The sequence below is a fragment of the Leptodactylus fuscus genome, chromosome 1 (genome assembly GCF_031893055.1).
Source record: "Leptodactylus fuscus isolate aLepFus1 chromosome 1, aLepFus1.hap2, whole genome shotgun sequence".
Lineage (NCBI taxonomy): Eukaryota > Metazoa > Chordata > Amphibia > Anura > Leptodactylidae > Leptodactylus > Leptodactylus fuscus.
Window position 1 is genome coordinate 55,974,299 of NC_134265.1, and position 18,327 is coordinate 55,992,625.

Sequence of the window (18,327 nt, forward strand, 5' to 3'; positions counted from 1 at the left end):
TTAATTTAATGAGTTACAAGGCCCGGCATGGCGGCCGACTTTTAACCCTTGACTAACAGTATTGACTTTGCAGCATTTACAGAAGAAAATTCAAAATTAACCCAAAGGCCAAAATAAAAATCCTGTGAACTCAATAGGTAGAATCCAGATGAGGTTCTATATATTTTTTTTTTTCCAGGGCGGAGGGCGTCTTGCAAGGCGCGCGGGGTGCCTTGAGTGGGTTACATAATTAATGCATGTGTAGGTTGTAAATTAGAGTTTGTTCGGCCTGCTCTGGGACTCTGGAAATAAGGAGAAAAATCGCTCGCTCCGGGGTTACTATAGCAACCGCTCACCCCACCAGTCTCTTCATTGTGCACAGCCTATCACCGGTCCTGCCGTCTGGTTGTCATTGGTACAGTATTTTTATTCACACACTGCTCCTGTAATGCACCTTGGGAAAAATGAGATCAGATGGCTTTTAGAAAGGAGAGGAAAAAAAAAAAGTGCTCGCTCCTGCCAACGCAGAGGAATTGTCTAATACCGGCAAGGTTTTTCTGTAACATAGAGATAGATCTGTGATGTTATTAGATTCCTCGATAGCGTCTCCTATGTCTGTTTTTTAAGCCGTAATTGCTTTCTTCTGAACACTAGTCTGCGTGGCGAGACTCTACATCTGTCTCTATTATTGCAGGATTTTTATACGCAAGACTTTTTCCGCTTCCAAAAATAAAGTGAGAAAAAAAAAAAAAAAAAAAGCTTCTTTACTTCCAATACTTAAAGGAATCTTTCATCAGGACCATCATATCAACCCATCCCAGTCCATAGACAAACATGCTCTTTGGAGCATTAAGGACATTGCTACTTACCTCTTCAGAGCTACAGCAACACCCTCTTTGCTCTAAAGAGCTCATTTGCATATTCGCAAAAAGGTGATATCTCAGCAATGGAAGCAGCGATTCACAAACACTATCTAATGCAGGTGACCCAAACCTATTGGAATTGATATGTTAGGATCTGTAGATGAACTTTAATATAAATGATAGAAAACTACCGTAATTATGAAAAAATGTGAAGTTTATTGTAAAGAATTGGAACTTCTGGAGTCGTCATTTATTAGGTACGGTACATTCTGGACTCTTTCTATGAGGTATAGATATACCACAGATCTGCAGATTTGTGGTTGGATATGCAGAAGGATTTAGAAAGTGCATTACAAAGGGGGAAATCTAGAGTGAAACTCCACAGCAAATACCATGCATAGTGCAATGTGCTGCTCAGCCGGAAGACATAGTACAATGTGCTGCACAGCCGGCAGATACAGTACAATGTGCTGCTCAGCCAGAAGACATAGTACAATGTGCTGCACAGCCGGCAGATACAGTACAATGTGCTGCTCAGCCAGAAGACATAGTACAATGTGCTGAGCAGCCGGCAGATACAGTACAATGTGCTGCTCAGCCAGAAGACATAGTACAATGTGCTGCACAGCCGGCAGATACAGTACAATGTGCTGCTCAGCCAGAAGACATAGTACAATGTGCTGCACAGCCGGCAGATACAGTACAATGTGCTGCTCAGCCAGAAGACATAGTACAATGTGCTGCACAGCCGGCAGATACAGTACAATGTGCTGAGCAGCCGGCAGATACAGTACAATGTGCTGCTCAGCCAGAAGACATAGTACAATGTGCAGCTCAGTTGACAGACACAGTACAATGTGCAGCTCAGTTGACAGACACAGTACAATGTGCTGCTCATTACTGCAATTAAGAAAACATGCCATAAGGGGTTGTCCAAAATTATAGCAAATTAGGGGGGGGGGGGAGTTGTTCTGGGTGTAAAACAAAAATGTTATGCCCCTCTATCCTCACTTCTCTGTTCTTTAACCTGGGAGACTTACTATTCATGTTATAGTGTATGCCCAATTTGTATATCTTACCATTGTACAGTGAAGCCATGTGCATTGGATCTGGTTGGATGCTGTTTGAGTCCTGCGTAGCCATAGTTGTTTTTTTGGGGGGGATTGATCATTTCATTTCATTTTCCACTACATTACATGGGCTAAATGACATGGCAGCAGTAATACTTAGAGACCCCAATGTTGTGCCATCCCAGATCTGCGCCAACAGAGCAGTTCACCGTTTTCAGGCCACTGCCATCTGAACAGTCCGATCCTGGATTCTCATTGATATTGTTATATTAGATGTGTTTTTCCTCAGACTGATCACATCTGCTCCTTATAATGGCTGACTGTCTGGTTGTGATGCTGTGCACGCTGTGAGGGTCCGGTAAATGTTATGTGGTCATTGTTATTCTGTGGGCTGTCTTCTCCTGCAGACCTGCTGCATTTTAATTCATTGCAGTGCTTTATATGCTGCACTACAATACTCTGCCTATGCAGTACATGAGCTGGAACTGTTTCATCTATTCAGAAGATGACTTATTCCTGATATAGCTGGCAGATCTCCTGCCTAGAGTCTATGGACAGGAGTGTTTGTATTCAGTGAGACATAGCTCACTGCTTTATATCAGAGGGGCCATGTCTGTGGGATCGTCGCTTACCAGCTAAACCTGTAAAACTGGGCAAGTACAAATGATCTGCTCAGTACCCCTGGGGTGGGGCCACATCTGCTGGATCACCTCTTTTTGCTTGTGGGTGCCACACATCTGGACTTGTCCCTGGGTGGTAGCCACACACGTAATGGGTGCTCTGGGGAGTTGCCTTCAATCTCTTGGCTTTCTGTTATGTCTATCGACCTGAAAACAAAAACTGAATCCATGAAAGTCAATGTGGGTCTGTTATGCTTCTAGCTACAACAAATGGATCATTATTGCTTGATGGCAACGTGGTCTTAAAAATTACCAGGCGTGAAAACTGCACTTCAGTTTAACCAAGGTGCACTACAGCGGTAGGTTAACACTAGTGTCAGCCAGTCTATTGCTCTGCTCTGTCACAGGGCCAGAACAACGGATAGGTGGACCACTACAACAGCGGTAACATACGGAGACTGGTGGACCCCATTAACTGAAATGGGATCTGTAGGGTGTCTGTTCTTCAAAACTGAAACTGCTGGATGAAAAAGTTGCGTTTGCAGGACTTTAGTCAGATGATTTTGGCCCAACCTGCAATGGAGACTCCTGTAGCCTGGAACTATGTTCACAACTAGGTTTATGGTTCCGTTCAGCCTTTGTGCTAGGAAAGTATTTCCAAGACCCCCCCTCATGGAGCTAGAGGTTTTTTTTTTTTTTTTTTTTTTTTTTTGCCATGGGTCACCACTACCGCTTTAAGTTATAGGCCTTATTCACAAAATCGAGTTTCTCAGGCCAGCACACTACTTTTTTTTTCAATGGGTCATACTCGTGGGTCCATTTTTGCAGACCTGAATTGCCCATTGAATGCAGTACGTCTGTGCAGAAATTGGATGGCCTCTGAACTGTGAAAAACTTTCTAGAATCGTCCCTGTTTGTGTTAATATGAGCTCCATCTACACGGTCGCAGTCAGTCCAAGAAATGTGGCTGGCAAAAGGACCGTGTTTTGCAGAAGAAACGCACTTGTGTTTCTGGTTAATTAAGTGTCTCGTGCAACAAAAGGGTTAATTTGTCGGGGCAAAAGGTTAATATCAATGATATATTTTTTTGGTTTCTTTATAATTTATTCTATTGGTATGACAATACTATATCCTTGTTTGTTAGAGCTCTGGCGCTATGGCATTGTGTTGGATCCTCTTAATGTTTGATGCCAGATACTTTAAATTTTACCTTTTTTATTGTGCCATTTTCCTTTCTGACCCACCCCCACCGTTTAGGGCCCCCTAGTGTATTGTCACTGATGTAAAGTGTATTTTATGGCGAGGGGCGGAGGGCTCGTCTGGATTGTTCAATCCAAGCCTGTGATTATGGCGGGGGAATAACTGGTCTTGGATTGTGTTAGCATAACCCTTTGCCTGCACCTGTTACTTGTGACTGAAATGAGGGTATTTAGATGCATTCATGCATGTTATGGCTCCCTATGGATTGCTGAGTAATCTCGCTACAGATTCTGGTCGGAGAGGTTGGGCATTAGTTTAAAGCTTCACAATGGAGAAGGAGGGATGTGACAAATGAATGTTTGTTCACTTGAGAAGAACGATTACGAAGCCTTTATAGATGGGCCCTTAAAATGCCATATCCCAGGAGTAGGATTTAGTATGGTAATGCCTGGACGGGGATGACTGCAGTAAGGATGGAGACTGAGCAAGAACCTGAACGTCTACCATCAGAATACCGTATTGTAAGATGCCAATCACACAAGCTGGTTTTGATCCAGTATTCAATTTAATAAAAACTAGAAAACGTCCTTTCTTTATACGTTCAGATCATAAAACTTCATCAAAACCTGCATGTATGATTCTAGCCTAATGTTCCATTTTACATGAAATCCTTATGTGAGGGGAGGATTGAAAGGGTTTCCCTACAAAACAAGTTATCCCCTATCCACAGAATAGGGATAACTTACAGATCAGACACCTACTGATCACGAGAACTTGTCTCTTATTCTGAATGGAGCAGTGGTCGGGCAGCGATCACTTTGTCCTGAGTGGTCAGACCCCCTGATTTGCAAGTTATCCCCTATCCTATGGATATATACGATATATCTGTGTGTGTGTGTGCCTATATATAAGCTGTTTTCTGTGGGGGTCCATTCACATGGAGGAAAATGGTGAGGAATTTGGTGTAGAATTTCAGCACTGAAAAAAGCCTCCATTGCCCTTCAATAGGAAAGGAACCCATTGAAGTCAATGGGAGGGTTTGTTTTTTTCAGCAGTGAAATTCCACTCCAAATTCCTCACCATTTTCCTCTGTGTGAATGGACCCTGTCAGTTCACATGGAGGCTTTTGGCGAGGATTTTGACGCTGAATCTGCCTCAAAATCAGCCTCCAAAAAAAGCCTCCTAATAGAGTACTATTGCGAGGCTTTTTTTGGAGGCTGATTTTGAGGTGGATTCAGTGTCCAAATCCTCACCAAAAAACTCTGTGTGCACTGAACCTTAGTGTGCATGCGGCTGAAACCCTACCCATATACAGTCACCAATATATGAGCTTGCCTTCATTCATGCTCATCCTCGTTCATATAAGGAAGCACCCTTAAAGGCCAGAGCAGAGCCCTTGTTTTCACCTGGGTTCACCACCTAGCTATATGCCTAGGTGCCAGTGTGCGGTAACTACATGCAGAAATGGCTTCTTCGGCAGACTTGGCCACATCAGGTACAGCAAACAGATATTTTGCCTACACATTCAAAAGGTTTGTTCACTGCAACATATCGGACGTAATTTTGGTGGTGGTAGACTGAAGATGTGGCAAATTTATAAAATACTGTAAATTTAAAATTAATTTAAAATTAAAATATGTAAATTTACTGCTGAGGGTAACATTAGGCATTAGTGTAAACTTGCCGCAATGTGGCACGTCTTTGGCACATCTAAATTGGGCTAAAATTTTTAGACTTGTTTGGCATGACTGACGCTAGGTTCACATTACCATTCGGGTTTCCGTCCTTTCGGTACGCATTGGGACCTCCTTGCAGGACTTTTCTCTTTGCAGATTTTACAGGGGTTCATCGGCAGAGACTCCCAACACTACTGTGAATCCAGCCTTAAATGTTCCATGATACGCCAAAATTGTGTAAGGGAAAAAAAAATACCTGGCTCTTTGATCCCACTAAAAGGTGGTATAAACATAGACTAGCTGGTCTAATGATCAGTCACTGTGATAAATCTTAGTGTTTTTTTTCATCGTTTACATTATCTAACTATTAGTAAATCGCCATTGTGTGACATTTGATACATTTTGTGCAAATTACATCAATGGAGACTCCAGCAAAACTGACTCTGAAGTTCCCGGTATGATAGATGGCCCTCTTCTATCTATATTTAGTATATAATTTGCTCCTCTTCATGTAATAAAGCGTCCTAATAAGTGGCGCAGGCGGTCTATTCCTCCAGAGCATTGGATCATTGACATCCATTGTACGGCACTCTGTGCAGGTCTATGATATTATTACACTAAGCAGGGTTTAGTGGTCTTCTATCTTATCACAATTTCCTCTTGCCTCAAGCAGTGTTTTCCAGCACACGAGATATGGGGTAAATTGGAGGAGAACGGGTAGCTGTAATAATATGGTAAATGTTCTGGAAAGCGAGTTCAATCAGATGGAAGAAATCTCGCTGACAAGAGGCGCTGGGAGTCCCTGCTCCGGGCTGCCAGCATCTGGACGTCTCTATTGCAGGCTTATCTCTTCCCTACTCTACTATGAGCAATTCACGCTTTCATTTTATATATCTATTACTGTAACACTTCGGGTTTGGCGCTGACGTGCCAGTGACTTGGCATCGGAACAGGCCGGGCCCAGAAACACACTGATAAGGGTTGTATATGTAATTATGCTTCATAGGTTCTAGCAAGCGTTAGGTAAAATGAGGTTGCAAATATGCTGCTTTCTGCAAAATTGGCTTCTGCTCCACTTTGCATGCAGAAGATAGCCAAGTGCTACCGCCACACATAATGAGAAGCTAATTTGGGACTCCCTTGAACATTCATGCTTACAATCCAGAGTGAAGAGCAATGACATCTACTTACTACAGTGATTTCCCTAATAACCTGACAGCAGCAGAAGACAATGAAACAGTTTTACGTGAAACACAAGAGGCGCCTGCGGGTAAAGAGTCGCAAGGTTTTGTGATGTACAGATCAGTAAAGGCACAGAGCGGGACAAGCTGCCATAAGATCAGGCTGATGTGGAACACAATAAAAACTGGTGGGTAAGGCTAGGACTGCGTGGCGACTTTATGAGTGTGCAGGCTCAGGGAGGGGGTTGCTTTTATAGCAGAATGCACTTGGATGTCTGCCCCGATGTCAGGAAGAAGAATAGAACCTTCTCCATAAATTATTGGAATGGAGCAAAACTTTGGTCCCCCCATCAGAAGAGCCTTGTCCTGCACACTCAGTCACGTGCAATATGGTCTAAGACAAGTCTCACGACCGTAAAATATGTCTGCTACTTCCACCTATTTTCAACCAAGTTGTAGGCCGATCCCACGCAATGTGCATGTAATCCAATGGGTTCAGATTTTTGGTGATGGTGGTGTCAGTGTCGGAACTAATTTTGGGTAGTGTTAGCGACTCTAACTCCTCAAATTAAAATGATTCATTTATATTCAAATTATATGATACAATTCTTAATATTTTAATTAGATATAAAGTTTATTACATATTTTCATAGGAATTCGTTGTTTTGGTTTTTAATGAGTTACAGGATCTTTACAACCTCTGGCTAACCATGACTGTCACAGGTTTTATGAGTTGGAGTCAGGCTATGGAAAAATAGAGGAGTAGGAGTCGGTGATTTGGCCTACTGACTCTACAACCCTGGTGTCACGGCCACAAGCTGCAACAAGATGACAGGATCACTACTTGCCACCATGTAGCCATAGCCTTATGCTGGCTGTAGTAATATAATTATAATAAATTGTAATATATGGATAATTCTGGTTGCTTTTCAGTTTATGTTGATAATAATGTCGCCATCCCCTCCCGGACAAATCTTACTATAAGTTGGCTTTTATTATAGGTTTCGTCACAGCCCAAACTGTTGGTATTTAAGGAACTGGACAATACACGGGTGGATTCGTAAATGTCTCCAATATGGCGCATCGGATAAAGCCTTGTATACGCTGAAGAATAAGGTACGATTTTGTTTTCTGTAGGATCTTTTTCTTTGCCCAGAAACAAAAGAATGAAATATTTCAAGAATTTCTCTGGAAAGAGGGGGTTTGCCAAACCCACTGAAATGTAAAATGTCTGTGTCTAATCTCCACATCCTTAAAACATTAAATTTTCAATAAATCTGCGGATCTTTGGCCATTTTCAGGGGGACAGAAGTACTGTAGAATTGTCAGTAATGATTTCCCATTGCCCATTAAGTATGCTGTAAAACACAGAAGAGACACCGAGCGCTCTGAGTGTAGTAAATATGTTTTGTTTTTGAAAAAGATGGGTAAGTATATGGAAAAGAACCAGTTGGCCTCTCACCTGAAGGGACCGTGACAAGTCACAACCTCTATAAAAGCTTCCTGGTTGGAATTCAGGTGGGAGTGGCAGCAGAACCAACGAGACACTGGGCAACCGGAGTAGAAATGTGCAGGAACCAAGAACCAGAGGTTCGTGTTTGAGTAGAAGTCTGCGCTCACTGGTAACCAGATGTGGAAACCAGATGGTCCAATAGGAAGTAGTTTTATTTTAGGACAGTAAAACAGCACAACGTGTTTCAGGCCAGAATGCATCTGGCCCGAAGTGTCTAGCATTTCTTGCACTTGAGAAAGGGCCCGTAGTGGCCCGAAACATGTCGTGCTGTTTTACTGTCCTACAATAAAGCTACTTCCTATTGGACCATCTGGTTTCCACATCGTTTTCCTACCAGTGAGGGCAAACTTCTACTCCAACACGAACCGCTGGTTCTTGGATCGTGCACATTAAGTATGCTGGGCACTGTTCTTGCACACTGGAATTGACAGAGTTAAACATTTCATCTTCTGCAGAAGGAAGATCTCTAAAGTACATGGTGTGGCCCGGCTGCATGTTTGGGCAACGATTATTGGTAAAGGTGGGCACCCATTAAAGAGATTATGCATTCTGTAATTATAGGATAAAGTGTTGATCATTGGGTTTCTGATCTCTGAGATCCCCACTGATCCTGAGAATGAAGTTTTGGAGTTTTTTTTCACTACTTTTCTGAATGTAGGTGCAGGAAAAGTGGTAGGACCTCTGGTGGACGTAGACCCATGCCCACTAGCTTCAGTGGGAGCACCAGACATAGCCATAGTACAGCACTCTTCCATCACTTAGGACCCTGCCGATCAGTTTCTTGTGTGAGCGCCACGAGCCTTCTCTGTAATGTCCTCACAGCCTTGTCACATAGAAGTAAATAGGGCAAGGCTGTAAGTACATTTCATAACCACTATAAAACAAGTGTCGTGTGATCCCGAGAATAGGTCATCAATTTAAAAAAAATAAATAAAATAAACTAGACATCCCCTTTAACACACAGGAACAGAGTTATGAAGACTTGCATTACTAAAACCAGGCTTCATAGCCTCTGCCAGTGGATGGTGTGTCATTTATGGTGGGGTGCGTACAGCCATGATCCCTTTTGCAGAAGTGGGTGACAAGACTTAATAAATGTGCCGCATAGTACATGCAGTGGGACACACAGTATACATGATCCCATAGGGTGCTTTTACACATTCAGGTTTTGCATGCAGTTTTTCAAGTCATAATCCTCTGTGGATCATAATGGGAGAAAAAGAAGAAATGACAGATGCTGATCCTTCTCTTTTTATATCCACTTTCGGTTTTGGCTTCAAGAAGCTCCAATGTGCGGCCATTACGGGAAAGAGCTTCCAGGTGCATTCACTAGAGATCTATGCCAGTCTTTCTATGGGCATCAGATGTATCCCTGGCAGACCTGAGCACACATCTGCAGTGTGGAAACATGGTCTTATAAACAGCAAGGACCTTAGCTATCAGTGACCGATCACCTATGTCTCACATATATATAGAGAGACATGAGCAGGAATAACTTCATGGCGACAGTACCATGTCAGTGAATGGGCTGAGGAACTGAGTTTTGAACCTGCAGCCCATTAATGTACATGGTGGCACTAAACACGTCTGCCCACTGTGCCCGCAGTCAGTTCTATACTATGCAGTCCCGTGGCATCACATTGATGTGATCTGTGTCTTCTCTGCATGTTGTATATACTGATCACTGTTGACTGTAGGCCAAAAAATGGTTACCATTACTGTTATCAGTGATCTGTCTTTGGGGATAGCAGGGACCCCTAATGTGTTCCCTGATAACTTTTGTCATTACAGTGACAAGAATAATAAATATAAATAAAATATTAAAAAAATAAATCTATTCAATAGACAATCTACCTTAAAGAGGACCTGTACAAATAAGTAAATGCCATACATCATGGGATTCTTGCTGTACCCCAGATCTATTTGGTGTTTCTCTTTTTTTAAAAAAAATCCGTCCAGCCATTCTAAAGATTCGGCCCTGGCAGGTTATAGCGCTAGGTTTCCGAGTGGAAGGTAACGTTATAAAAGGGTCCCACCCACATGGAGAAACCGAGCTAGTTCACATATAATCTTCCAGGGGCCATAGCTTTTCAATGTGTGCATGGATTTTAAAAAGGAATCCACCAGATTATTCAGGGGCACATTGAGAATCAGATGCTGTGTGTGGCTTTCTCTCCTCCATTCAGCTGCTATTTGCCCTAATAAAGAAGTCCAAAATTAAAGGGGTTGTCCCGGGAGTTCTAATTAACTTATCTTGCCTGAGGATTGCTCTTCAAGGACCCAGGGTATCCAGCCACGTCATGGCCGCCAGGTTATGTAATATGAAGCAGTGCTCCGCCACATCCCTCGCATGATTACCTGTGGTATGGGGGTTGGCGTAATTTTAGTCACCCAGCCCCCATAGCACAGGTAATTTAATTACCAGTAAGATCTGGGGTGGAGCGACCCTGGGGGCAGAACGCTGCATCACATCACATGACCTAGGGGTCGTGACGGTCCATCATCCGTAATCTCTGGACCAGGTAAGTCAATTACAGCTCCCCAGACAGCCCCTTCAAATTGATATCTTTATTAATTTTAAATGATTAGAAATCCCCATGTGTCACATAAAGAAACAACACATTTGGGGTAGACTAACAAAATATACAAAATTTAAAATGTTGAAATTTTGCTTTGGTCACGATGGCCAAAACCATCACTGCTCATGAAAATAGATAAGGGCGAGTTCACACCTACGCCCGTGCACGCTTTAAGCAATCCAGCTGGGTTTCCATCTTCTGCCCCGAGAAACTGGACAGGTGACGGAAACCCGGCAGTCAGTTTTCAAACCCACTGAAGTGAATGGGTTTGAAAAGTGAGCGCCCAGGAGCGTTTTGTACCTGTCCGCGGCGAAACCGTGTTTTGTTTTTTTTTTAACCGGACACAAAGTCTTGCATGTCCAACTTTGTGTCCGGTTAAAAAAAAAGGTTTCGCCACGGACAGGTACAAAACACTCCTGGGCGCTCACTTTTCAAACCCATTCACTTCAGTGGGTTTGAAAACTGACTGCCGGGTTTCCGTCACCTGTCCAGTTTCTCGGGGCAAAAGACGGAAACCCAGCTGGACTGCTTAAAGCGTGCACGGGCGTAGATGTGAACCTGCCCTAAAAGGGATTTTCGTTGTCTACTATACGAGATAATTCCAATCCTTTTCTACATCCCTCCCATAGGTCCAGTATGGCATGTTTCCAGATGACTTCACATTTAATCTACTACTTGATAAATTCATAAAGGAAGAAAGTTTTGAAGGTACAGTATACATTCTTATACATGTCATATTAGATGTTTCTTGGCTGTCTTACAGTAAACTTGTAAGGCCCCGTTGATATGACCATTGTGATAATAATGAATAGCATGTGGCCCCATTTATTCGTGTCCTTATGCACATGACCACATTTAGTTTTCCATGGACCGTCACACGACTAGGGTAAGGTGCATTGGGCCTCACTGTTGTGACCATTTTTTGAGTTCTCACCTATTTTATATGGAATCACAATACAATTTACTTAGTTAACTAACTTTATGTCTAATCTTTCGTTTTGTTCTACGAGTTGAAGTAGTTCTGTCTTTATCTTACAGATGCCGTTTCTGTGGTGACTGAGATAATGCTACAAGAGAGTTTCGACAGAGTCTCCACACAACTCCTCTCTCTCTATGCCTTGCACAAATATCTAGCTGCAAATCCACAGTTAACGGTAACTTTATCCTGTTTGTCTGTTAAATTATATATTAATGAGCTTGACCCACCTTAAATACACACACTTGAAAATTTCTGACCGCTGATGGTCTTACCACTGGTAACCCCACAAAAACAAGAATAGGGTTCCTGTCCCCCTATTTACAGACCCATGGATGTGCTTGCTTGCTGCTGCTTCACACAGAGGCAATGGGGCATATTTATCAGTAATTCATGCCACCAAACCTGGGGGTGGCAAATTTTCAGACACCACTTCAAACAGAAATTGTTGCCAGTGGAGGTCTGACACTGCCCTCACCAATTTTCTCATAGGGAACATTGTGAAGGGCATGACATAAATTAAGATAAATCCTATTAATATTATAAATGTGAAATGTTTGTGAGTTTGTGGGTTTGTGACTTTGGATGTTCGCATGTTTGGCGGTCAATCACGCAAAAACCGCTCCACCGATTTGGCTGAAATTTTCCACAAACATAGTCACTACACTCGATTGCGCAATAAGCTACTTTTTGTCACAATAGCGCACATACGTTTTTCCCAGGACCCCCACAAAATCCAAACTCACATCACTATCTCTGCAATCTCACACACTTTGGACCCCGATTTGGCTGAAATTTTCCACAAACATGGACACTACACTCGATTGCGCAATAGGCTACTTTTCATCACAATAGCGCACATACGTTTTTCCCAGGACCCTTTGGATGTTCGGATGTTTGGTGGTCAATCACGCAAAAACCGCTCCACCGATTTGGCTGAAATTTTCCACAAACATAGTCCCTACACTCGATTGCGCAATAGGCTACTTTTCGTCACAATAGCGCACATACGTTTTTCCCAGGACCCCCACAAAACCCAAACTCACATCACTATCTCTGCAATCTCACACACTTTGGACCATAGCAAGCCACAAAATTCATATTACCCTCTACAGCAGAGGTCAGCAACCCCTGGCACACATGCCAAGAGTGGCACTCCTGCCATATTTCACTGGCATGCCAGCAGCACAGGACCTGCAAGAGTTAAATGAAGTCTGTGCTAGAGCTGAGGCATAAGGACACTCCCCTGTGAGAGGGGTGCAGGAAACCCAGGGGGTGGAGCTTAGTCGCTCAAGTCTCTGCCTGCTATAGTTAAAGCTCCTGCCAAGCTGCTAGCAAACTGAAAGTAAGAAACACACAGCTCCCTTCCTTTACTTCCTATTCTCATTAATGTCAGGCATTTGGGGTTATTAGTTTAGTGTTAGTAACTCCATGTGCCTCACATTAATAGGAATAACCCCCATCATGTCCCTCATATTCACCCCTGTGTGCCTCATATAAAGGTTACTAATATGTGAGACATATGGAGGTACTAATAAAAGACCTCAGTAATGAAGATACTTAATTATTACCTCCAAGTCTCTCACATATCAGTAACTAGAGATGAGCGAGTACTGTTCGGATCAGCCAATCCGAACAGCACGCTCCATAGAAATGAATGGATGCACCTGGTACTTCCGCTTGGACATAGCCAGCGCGCTTAACCCCCCGCGTGCCGGCTACGTCCATTCATTTCTATGCGAGCGTGCTGTTCGGATCGGCTGATCCCAACAGTACTCACTCATCTCTATCAGTAACTCTTACACAGGGGTTAATGTGAAGGACATGATGGGGTTAATTGCTATTAATAAGAGGCACATGGAGTTACTAAACTGTCATGCACAGGGCCAGACTTTATGTTGCTTGCTCAAGAGTATCCTGTGCCCAAAACTTACATGTACTGGCGCAAAATAACTACTCATACAATGTCGTATATCAAAGTATATTAACCTGAAATACTTCTGTCCCAAAGACACTGTGTACAGTTTATACCAACACCGTATAGCAGCTGAACTACAAATTACATTCAACACAAGAGTCTCATGTGCTCTCAGAATTACAGCAAAAACAAGATACAAAGTTACATTTCATATCCCAGACCTTATACACAGTACGAAAACCTTACCCGCGCCTGTATATACCCACTTCTACAATCGCCGCAGACGAAGTCGCGGGTACCAGCTAGTTTATCATAAATTTAAGATAACTGATACTTGAAATCAATGACGGCTATGAGCTCCGCACATTGATGAGGACATGAAAATCCTGGGAAATTTGGGATTTTGCTGAGAAATACGGGTTTATGTTCATTTGCATTTCCATAAAAGTTGATGATCTCTCACCGCTTCAGCTGTTTATGGCCACAGAGGTATGTTTCTGCTCCTATTAAATGCCCCGGCTTGCCACTATTAAGGGTTTAAGAGGCATTTTGGATCTAACGGACTCCCTTTAATGAATTAAAATAGTGTTTTTTGTATTATCTCCCAAAGAGGAGCACAGTGTTATTTACTCCAGTGTTATTGGATTGAGTAATAGGAGTGAGAGCGCCAGGGCACTGTGCACTGCATTTTTGTGATTTATTTTGTAAGAACAGATAAAAATGTAAAACTATTGCTGTAGCTTACTTAATGGGAGAAATCTAAGACTCCAGACAATCTGTGCTATAAGACTCCATGCACACATCCCAGTGTGCCATATAAGGTGGCGTTCAATGGTCTCTTCAGCGGATCGGAGGCCCCATAGAGGTAAGTACATGACAGAATACTCCCAAGTGTCATCTGACAGCATACCGCTGCAAACTTGACCGTGTGCATGGGGTCTAAGGCTTTAAAGTAGCATCTAGCTTTGCACTCTTCTCTGCAGACTAGATAGAGATCCAGGCTTGTTCATGCATTACACACTGGGCCTTTTTTTTTTTTTCTAACCAGTGTGTAATGCCAGTGGCCTGTGATCGCTGCAAGCAAACCACGTAGCCAGATACGCCTTGGGCTAGTGAAACCAGACACATGACGATTCACTCGGCAATGAGCAGGATGTCTTTGTGAGACAACCACATGGGCTTCTTTTATGCCCCTCATTTATAGTCTGGCAGAGTCACTTCATCCTTGGAGCCATTTCACAGTTGAGTATAATAACTTCAGATAATGTCCGTGAATGACTTGTTTTTAGGTATAGTCAGAAGTTATCAGTGTGATCTGAACCTTAGGAAAAGCGACTGGTCATTTTGCACTGAACTGAAACATTTGTGCCAATATTTTAAAAAAATAAATAAAACCTGAAACCCAACACGAGTATTCTATGATATGTAGCAACCACAGCAGTGAATTAGCTGCCAAATGTGCAGCCCTTTGTTATGCTAGCTATGGCTGGTTGGAGAAAGCACTGCCTGACCTATAATCCCTTTATTTTAACCAAAGAATTCCTTGTTTTTAGCTAAGGGAATTGCACTTTGTGCCAGCAGCCAGGGAAGAATAACATATTGTTCAATCCTTGTTTTATGTCAAAAATGTGTTTTCTTTTTCAATATAGTGGGAACAGGAGAGAAATCTTGGTGCTTCGCTCTTACTGGCAGGCCTGCGTCAGGAGAATACAGTTGGGCTCAGTTCACAGCTCTATGGGTACTCGTTGCTTGGTAAGGGTCACCTTCCATAATCCATATGTTTATATCTTACCCTTGTACTTGCAAGTCATGAGCAGCCTATTGATTTCAGTGAGAACTGTGCAGTGCTCCATTAAACGGTGGCGGTGCTGCACAGAAACTGAACACTAGAAAAATATATATGCTGGTCTTACAGGAGTTTTCCAGGCTTTACCCTGGATAGGATAAGAACAGTTCAGTCTGAGAGATCAGTGGGGGGCTAGGATACCCTGCGGTCAGCTCCCTGAGCACCACTTCCACTTCACAGGCCATGTGTCGTCATCTGTCACATGGCCTGTTTGCAGTTCAGTCACAATCAAATGAATGCCAAGCACAAGTCCTGTAAAATGTATGGCATGGCACTGTACTTGCTTTTCTGTGAAGAGGCTGCAGTGCTCATCCCAACGCTTCATCTCCTCAAACAGCTGATAAGCTTGCATTTTGGGTATTGGATCCCTAAAGATCATCTGTCAACCACCTATCTAAGGGATAGGTTATCAATTAATGCTCTTGGAAAACCCCTTAAAGGACTTATCTGTATTTTAAGATTGATGTCCTTTCTTAAGGACCCCCGCAGATCACTCATACCTTGTTAACGTGGGAGAGCCGCACTGCTTAGTGCCGTATATAGTGTAGTAGTGACTGTCCATACTGTAGTGTTATCCCAGTCCTACATTAGTGACTTGTATAGCGATTGAGCAGTGCGATTCTCCTGAGCTATCCTGGTATTGGTGCGGTGCTACCAGGTGTTAGACTCCCCCAGATCTAATATTGATGACCTATCGTGTCAGATTTGAGGCCCATCTTATGCAGTCCTGTGCACCACAGACTGAAGTCCACTCCTGATCCTAGCTGGAGTAGGTTTCAAAGTTATAACTTGCACCAATCTTCTTGCGCAAAAAATCCTGCCCTATTTTTGTAAAAGGCAGCAGTGGTGGAAAAAGGGTTAAAAGTTTATTTTTTTTTGTTGTTTTAGCACAAACCCACATGCAAAATAAAATGTTAATTAGTTATGCGTAAAACTGTATCAGCACGGGTTCACACCTGCGCCCGGTCTCCACTTTCAGGTTTCCGTCTTCTGCCTAAGAAACTGGATAGGGGACGGAAACCGGCGGTCAGTTTCCAAACCCAATCATTTGAATGGGTTTGCAAAGTGTCCGCCCGTGAGCGTTTTATGGTCTCTGTGGCGAATCCATTTTTTTACGGGACACAAAGTCGGACATGCAGGAATTTGTGTCCGGTTAAAAACAAACGGTTTTGCCGAGTAAACCAGAAGACGCTCATGGGCGGACACTGACTGCCAGGTTTCCGTCTCCTGTCGGCAGAAGATGGAAACCTACAAAGCGGAGACTGGGCGCAGGTGTGAACCCACCCTCACCTGCAATAAATTCACCCATGACGTTGGATCATTAACAGAATACAGCTGATCACAGACTCACATTCAGGGACAACCTGTCATTGACTTTATGCTTGAAGCCATATATATTCCTGAGCTATTCTGCACCACCAGTAACACCATACATTGCAAAAAAAATTAAAAAAATCTGTGAAATAATACGACACTTGCTATCTGACTGGTTGTTCCTTGGGCATTTCCGCCTGTTATGTAATAAAATGCTGTTAATAATTGACTGCCAAAGTGGTTTTATATAGAGGAAAGACAGATGTGTCAATGCTGACAGTCCATTACACCAATGGGATTTCTGCTGTGTCACATCCAGTCCGTATAGAGGAGGGGGACCCGGCATCTGATGTGATCACATCATATTACATTGACATCCTATACTGTCATGTCAAGCCTACTGCTGTCTCACAAAATCTAATTGAACAGACTTGTCCAATAAAAGCCTGGGGGCCCAGCCTGCCAATAAAGGCCAAATATAGCACAATGGACGGGTAGTGTCTGCGAACTTTGTCACTGCTCTTTTACCCTTTGAGCCCCAGATGCCATATTGAAATTGGCAAGTTGTGCTTAGCTTATCTCCTTCCAGGAATACATGGTCTTTATTGCACAGCTCCGCTGTCTGCTCTCTAGACATCAGGATTGTGTTGCCAAAGGGGGAAATATTATTTGTGAGGGGCGAATGAAGGTGACAATTGCTCCAGAGACTCCTAGTCAGGCCGCCATATAATGAGAACTGCAGCAGCTGCTTCTTCTGAAGAAAAAGATTATCCTCTTCGAGATGGATGTTTATTTAGTATTGAAGCCAACGCTAAAAGTTCACAGTGCGGCTCCTGCCTGGCAAAATATAATTTTACTGGATTCTGTTTGTTTGCAAAACCCAAAGAAGACGGAAAACGTAACATTTTAATTAAAAACGTCTCAAGCAAGGAAGTGGTGGGGAAGCAAAAATCGGCATGTCTTATAGGAAGGAGGATTCAGATAATCCCTGGCGGACAGAAGTATTTTAAATACAGTATTGTACTTAAACCACTAGATGTGCAGCAGCTGCCTGGAAAGGTTTATTGCTGATCCGCAGCCAATTTATCAAATACCGCTTTCCTACTTAGAATCACTGCCAAAATTGTGCTGAAAAATTCTACTAAAAATATGAAAATGTAACCAGATTCCACATATGTCTATGGTTCTGTTTATGCATATATATATTTTTTGCTTTGTTTAGGAAAAGTAGAACTTTCTAAAGGTCTAAGAGCCGTCTACACCCAAATGCCCCTAATGTGGAAACCAGGTTATTTTCAAAGAGCTTTGGACGTAATGGAGAAGGTGTCTCAGCTCCCTGGAGAAAGCAAGATATGCAAGGATGCTGTGAGTGTGGAGTATTGTTCATAGAATATCATTACTATTGCTGGCAACCATCTTGTTTCCTTCTATCTGTGGCAGCAGAACTAAGGTTACCTAATCTCAATTGCAAACAGAGCAGTGGGGGGGAGAGGGCTGCTGCAACAAGCTGCCTCCCAACCATACACAAATCAACCTCAGCCCTGTCACTTTTATTTCATTTCTTCCTTTATGTCAACTGCTACGGTTGGGTA

At 42.9% G+C, this 18,327-nt stretch overlaps 1 protein-coding gene across 1 annotated transcript in view; it reads left to right on the plus strand.

Annotated features, from left to right (window-relative positions):
• MRPS27 (mitochondrial ribosomal protein S27) overlaps positions 1-18,327 on the plus strand; it is a 58,199-nt gene that overhangs the window by 25,589 nt on the left and 14,283 nt on the right. Inside the window, exons 5-9 of the mRNA XM_075270744.1 lie at positions 7,591-7,705; positions 11,311-11,389; positions 11,720-11,835; positions 15,225-15,327; positions 17,958-18,100. Coding sequence (XP_075126845.1) covers positions 7,591-7,705; positions 11,311-11,389; positions 11,720-11,835; positions 15,225-15,327; positions 17,958-18,100 — 556 coding nt within the window. The remainder of the gene's footprint in view (positions 1-7,590; positions 7,706-11,310; positions 11,390-11,719; positions 11,836-15,224; positions 15,328-17,957; positions 18,101-18,327) is intronic.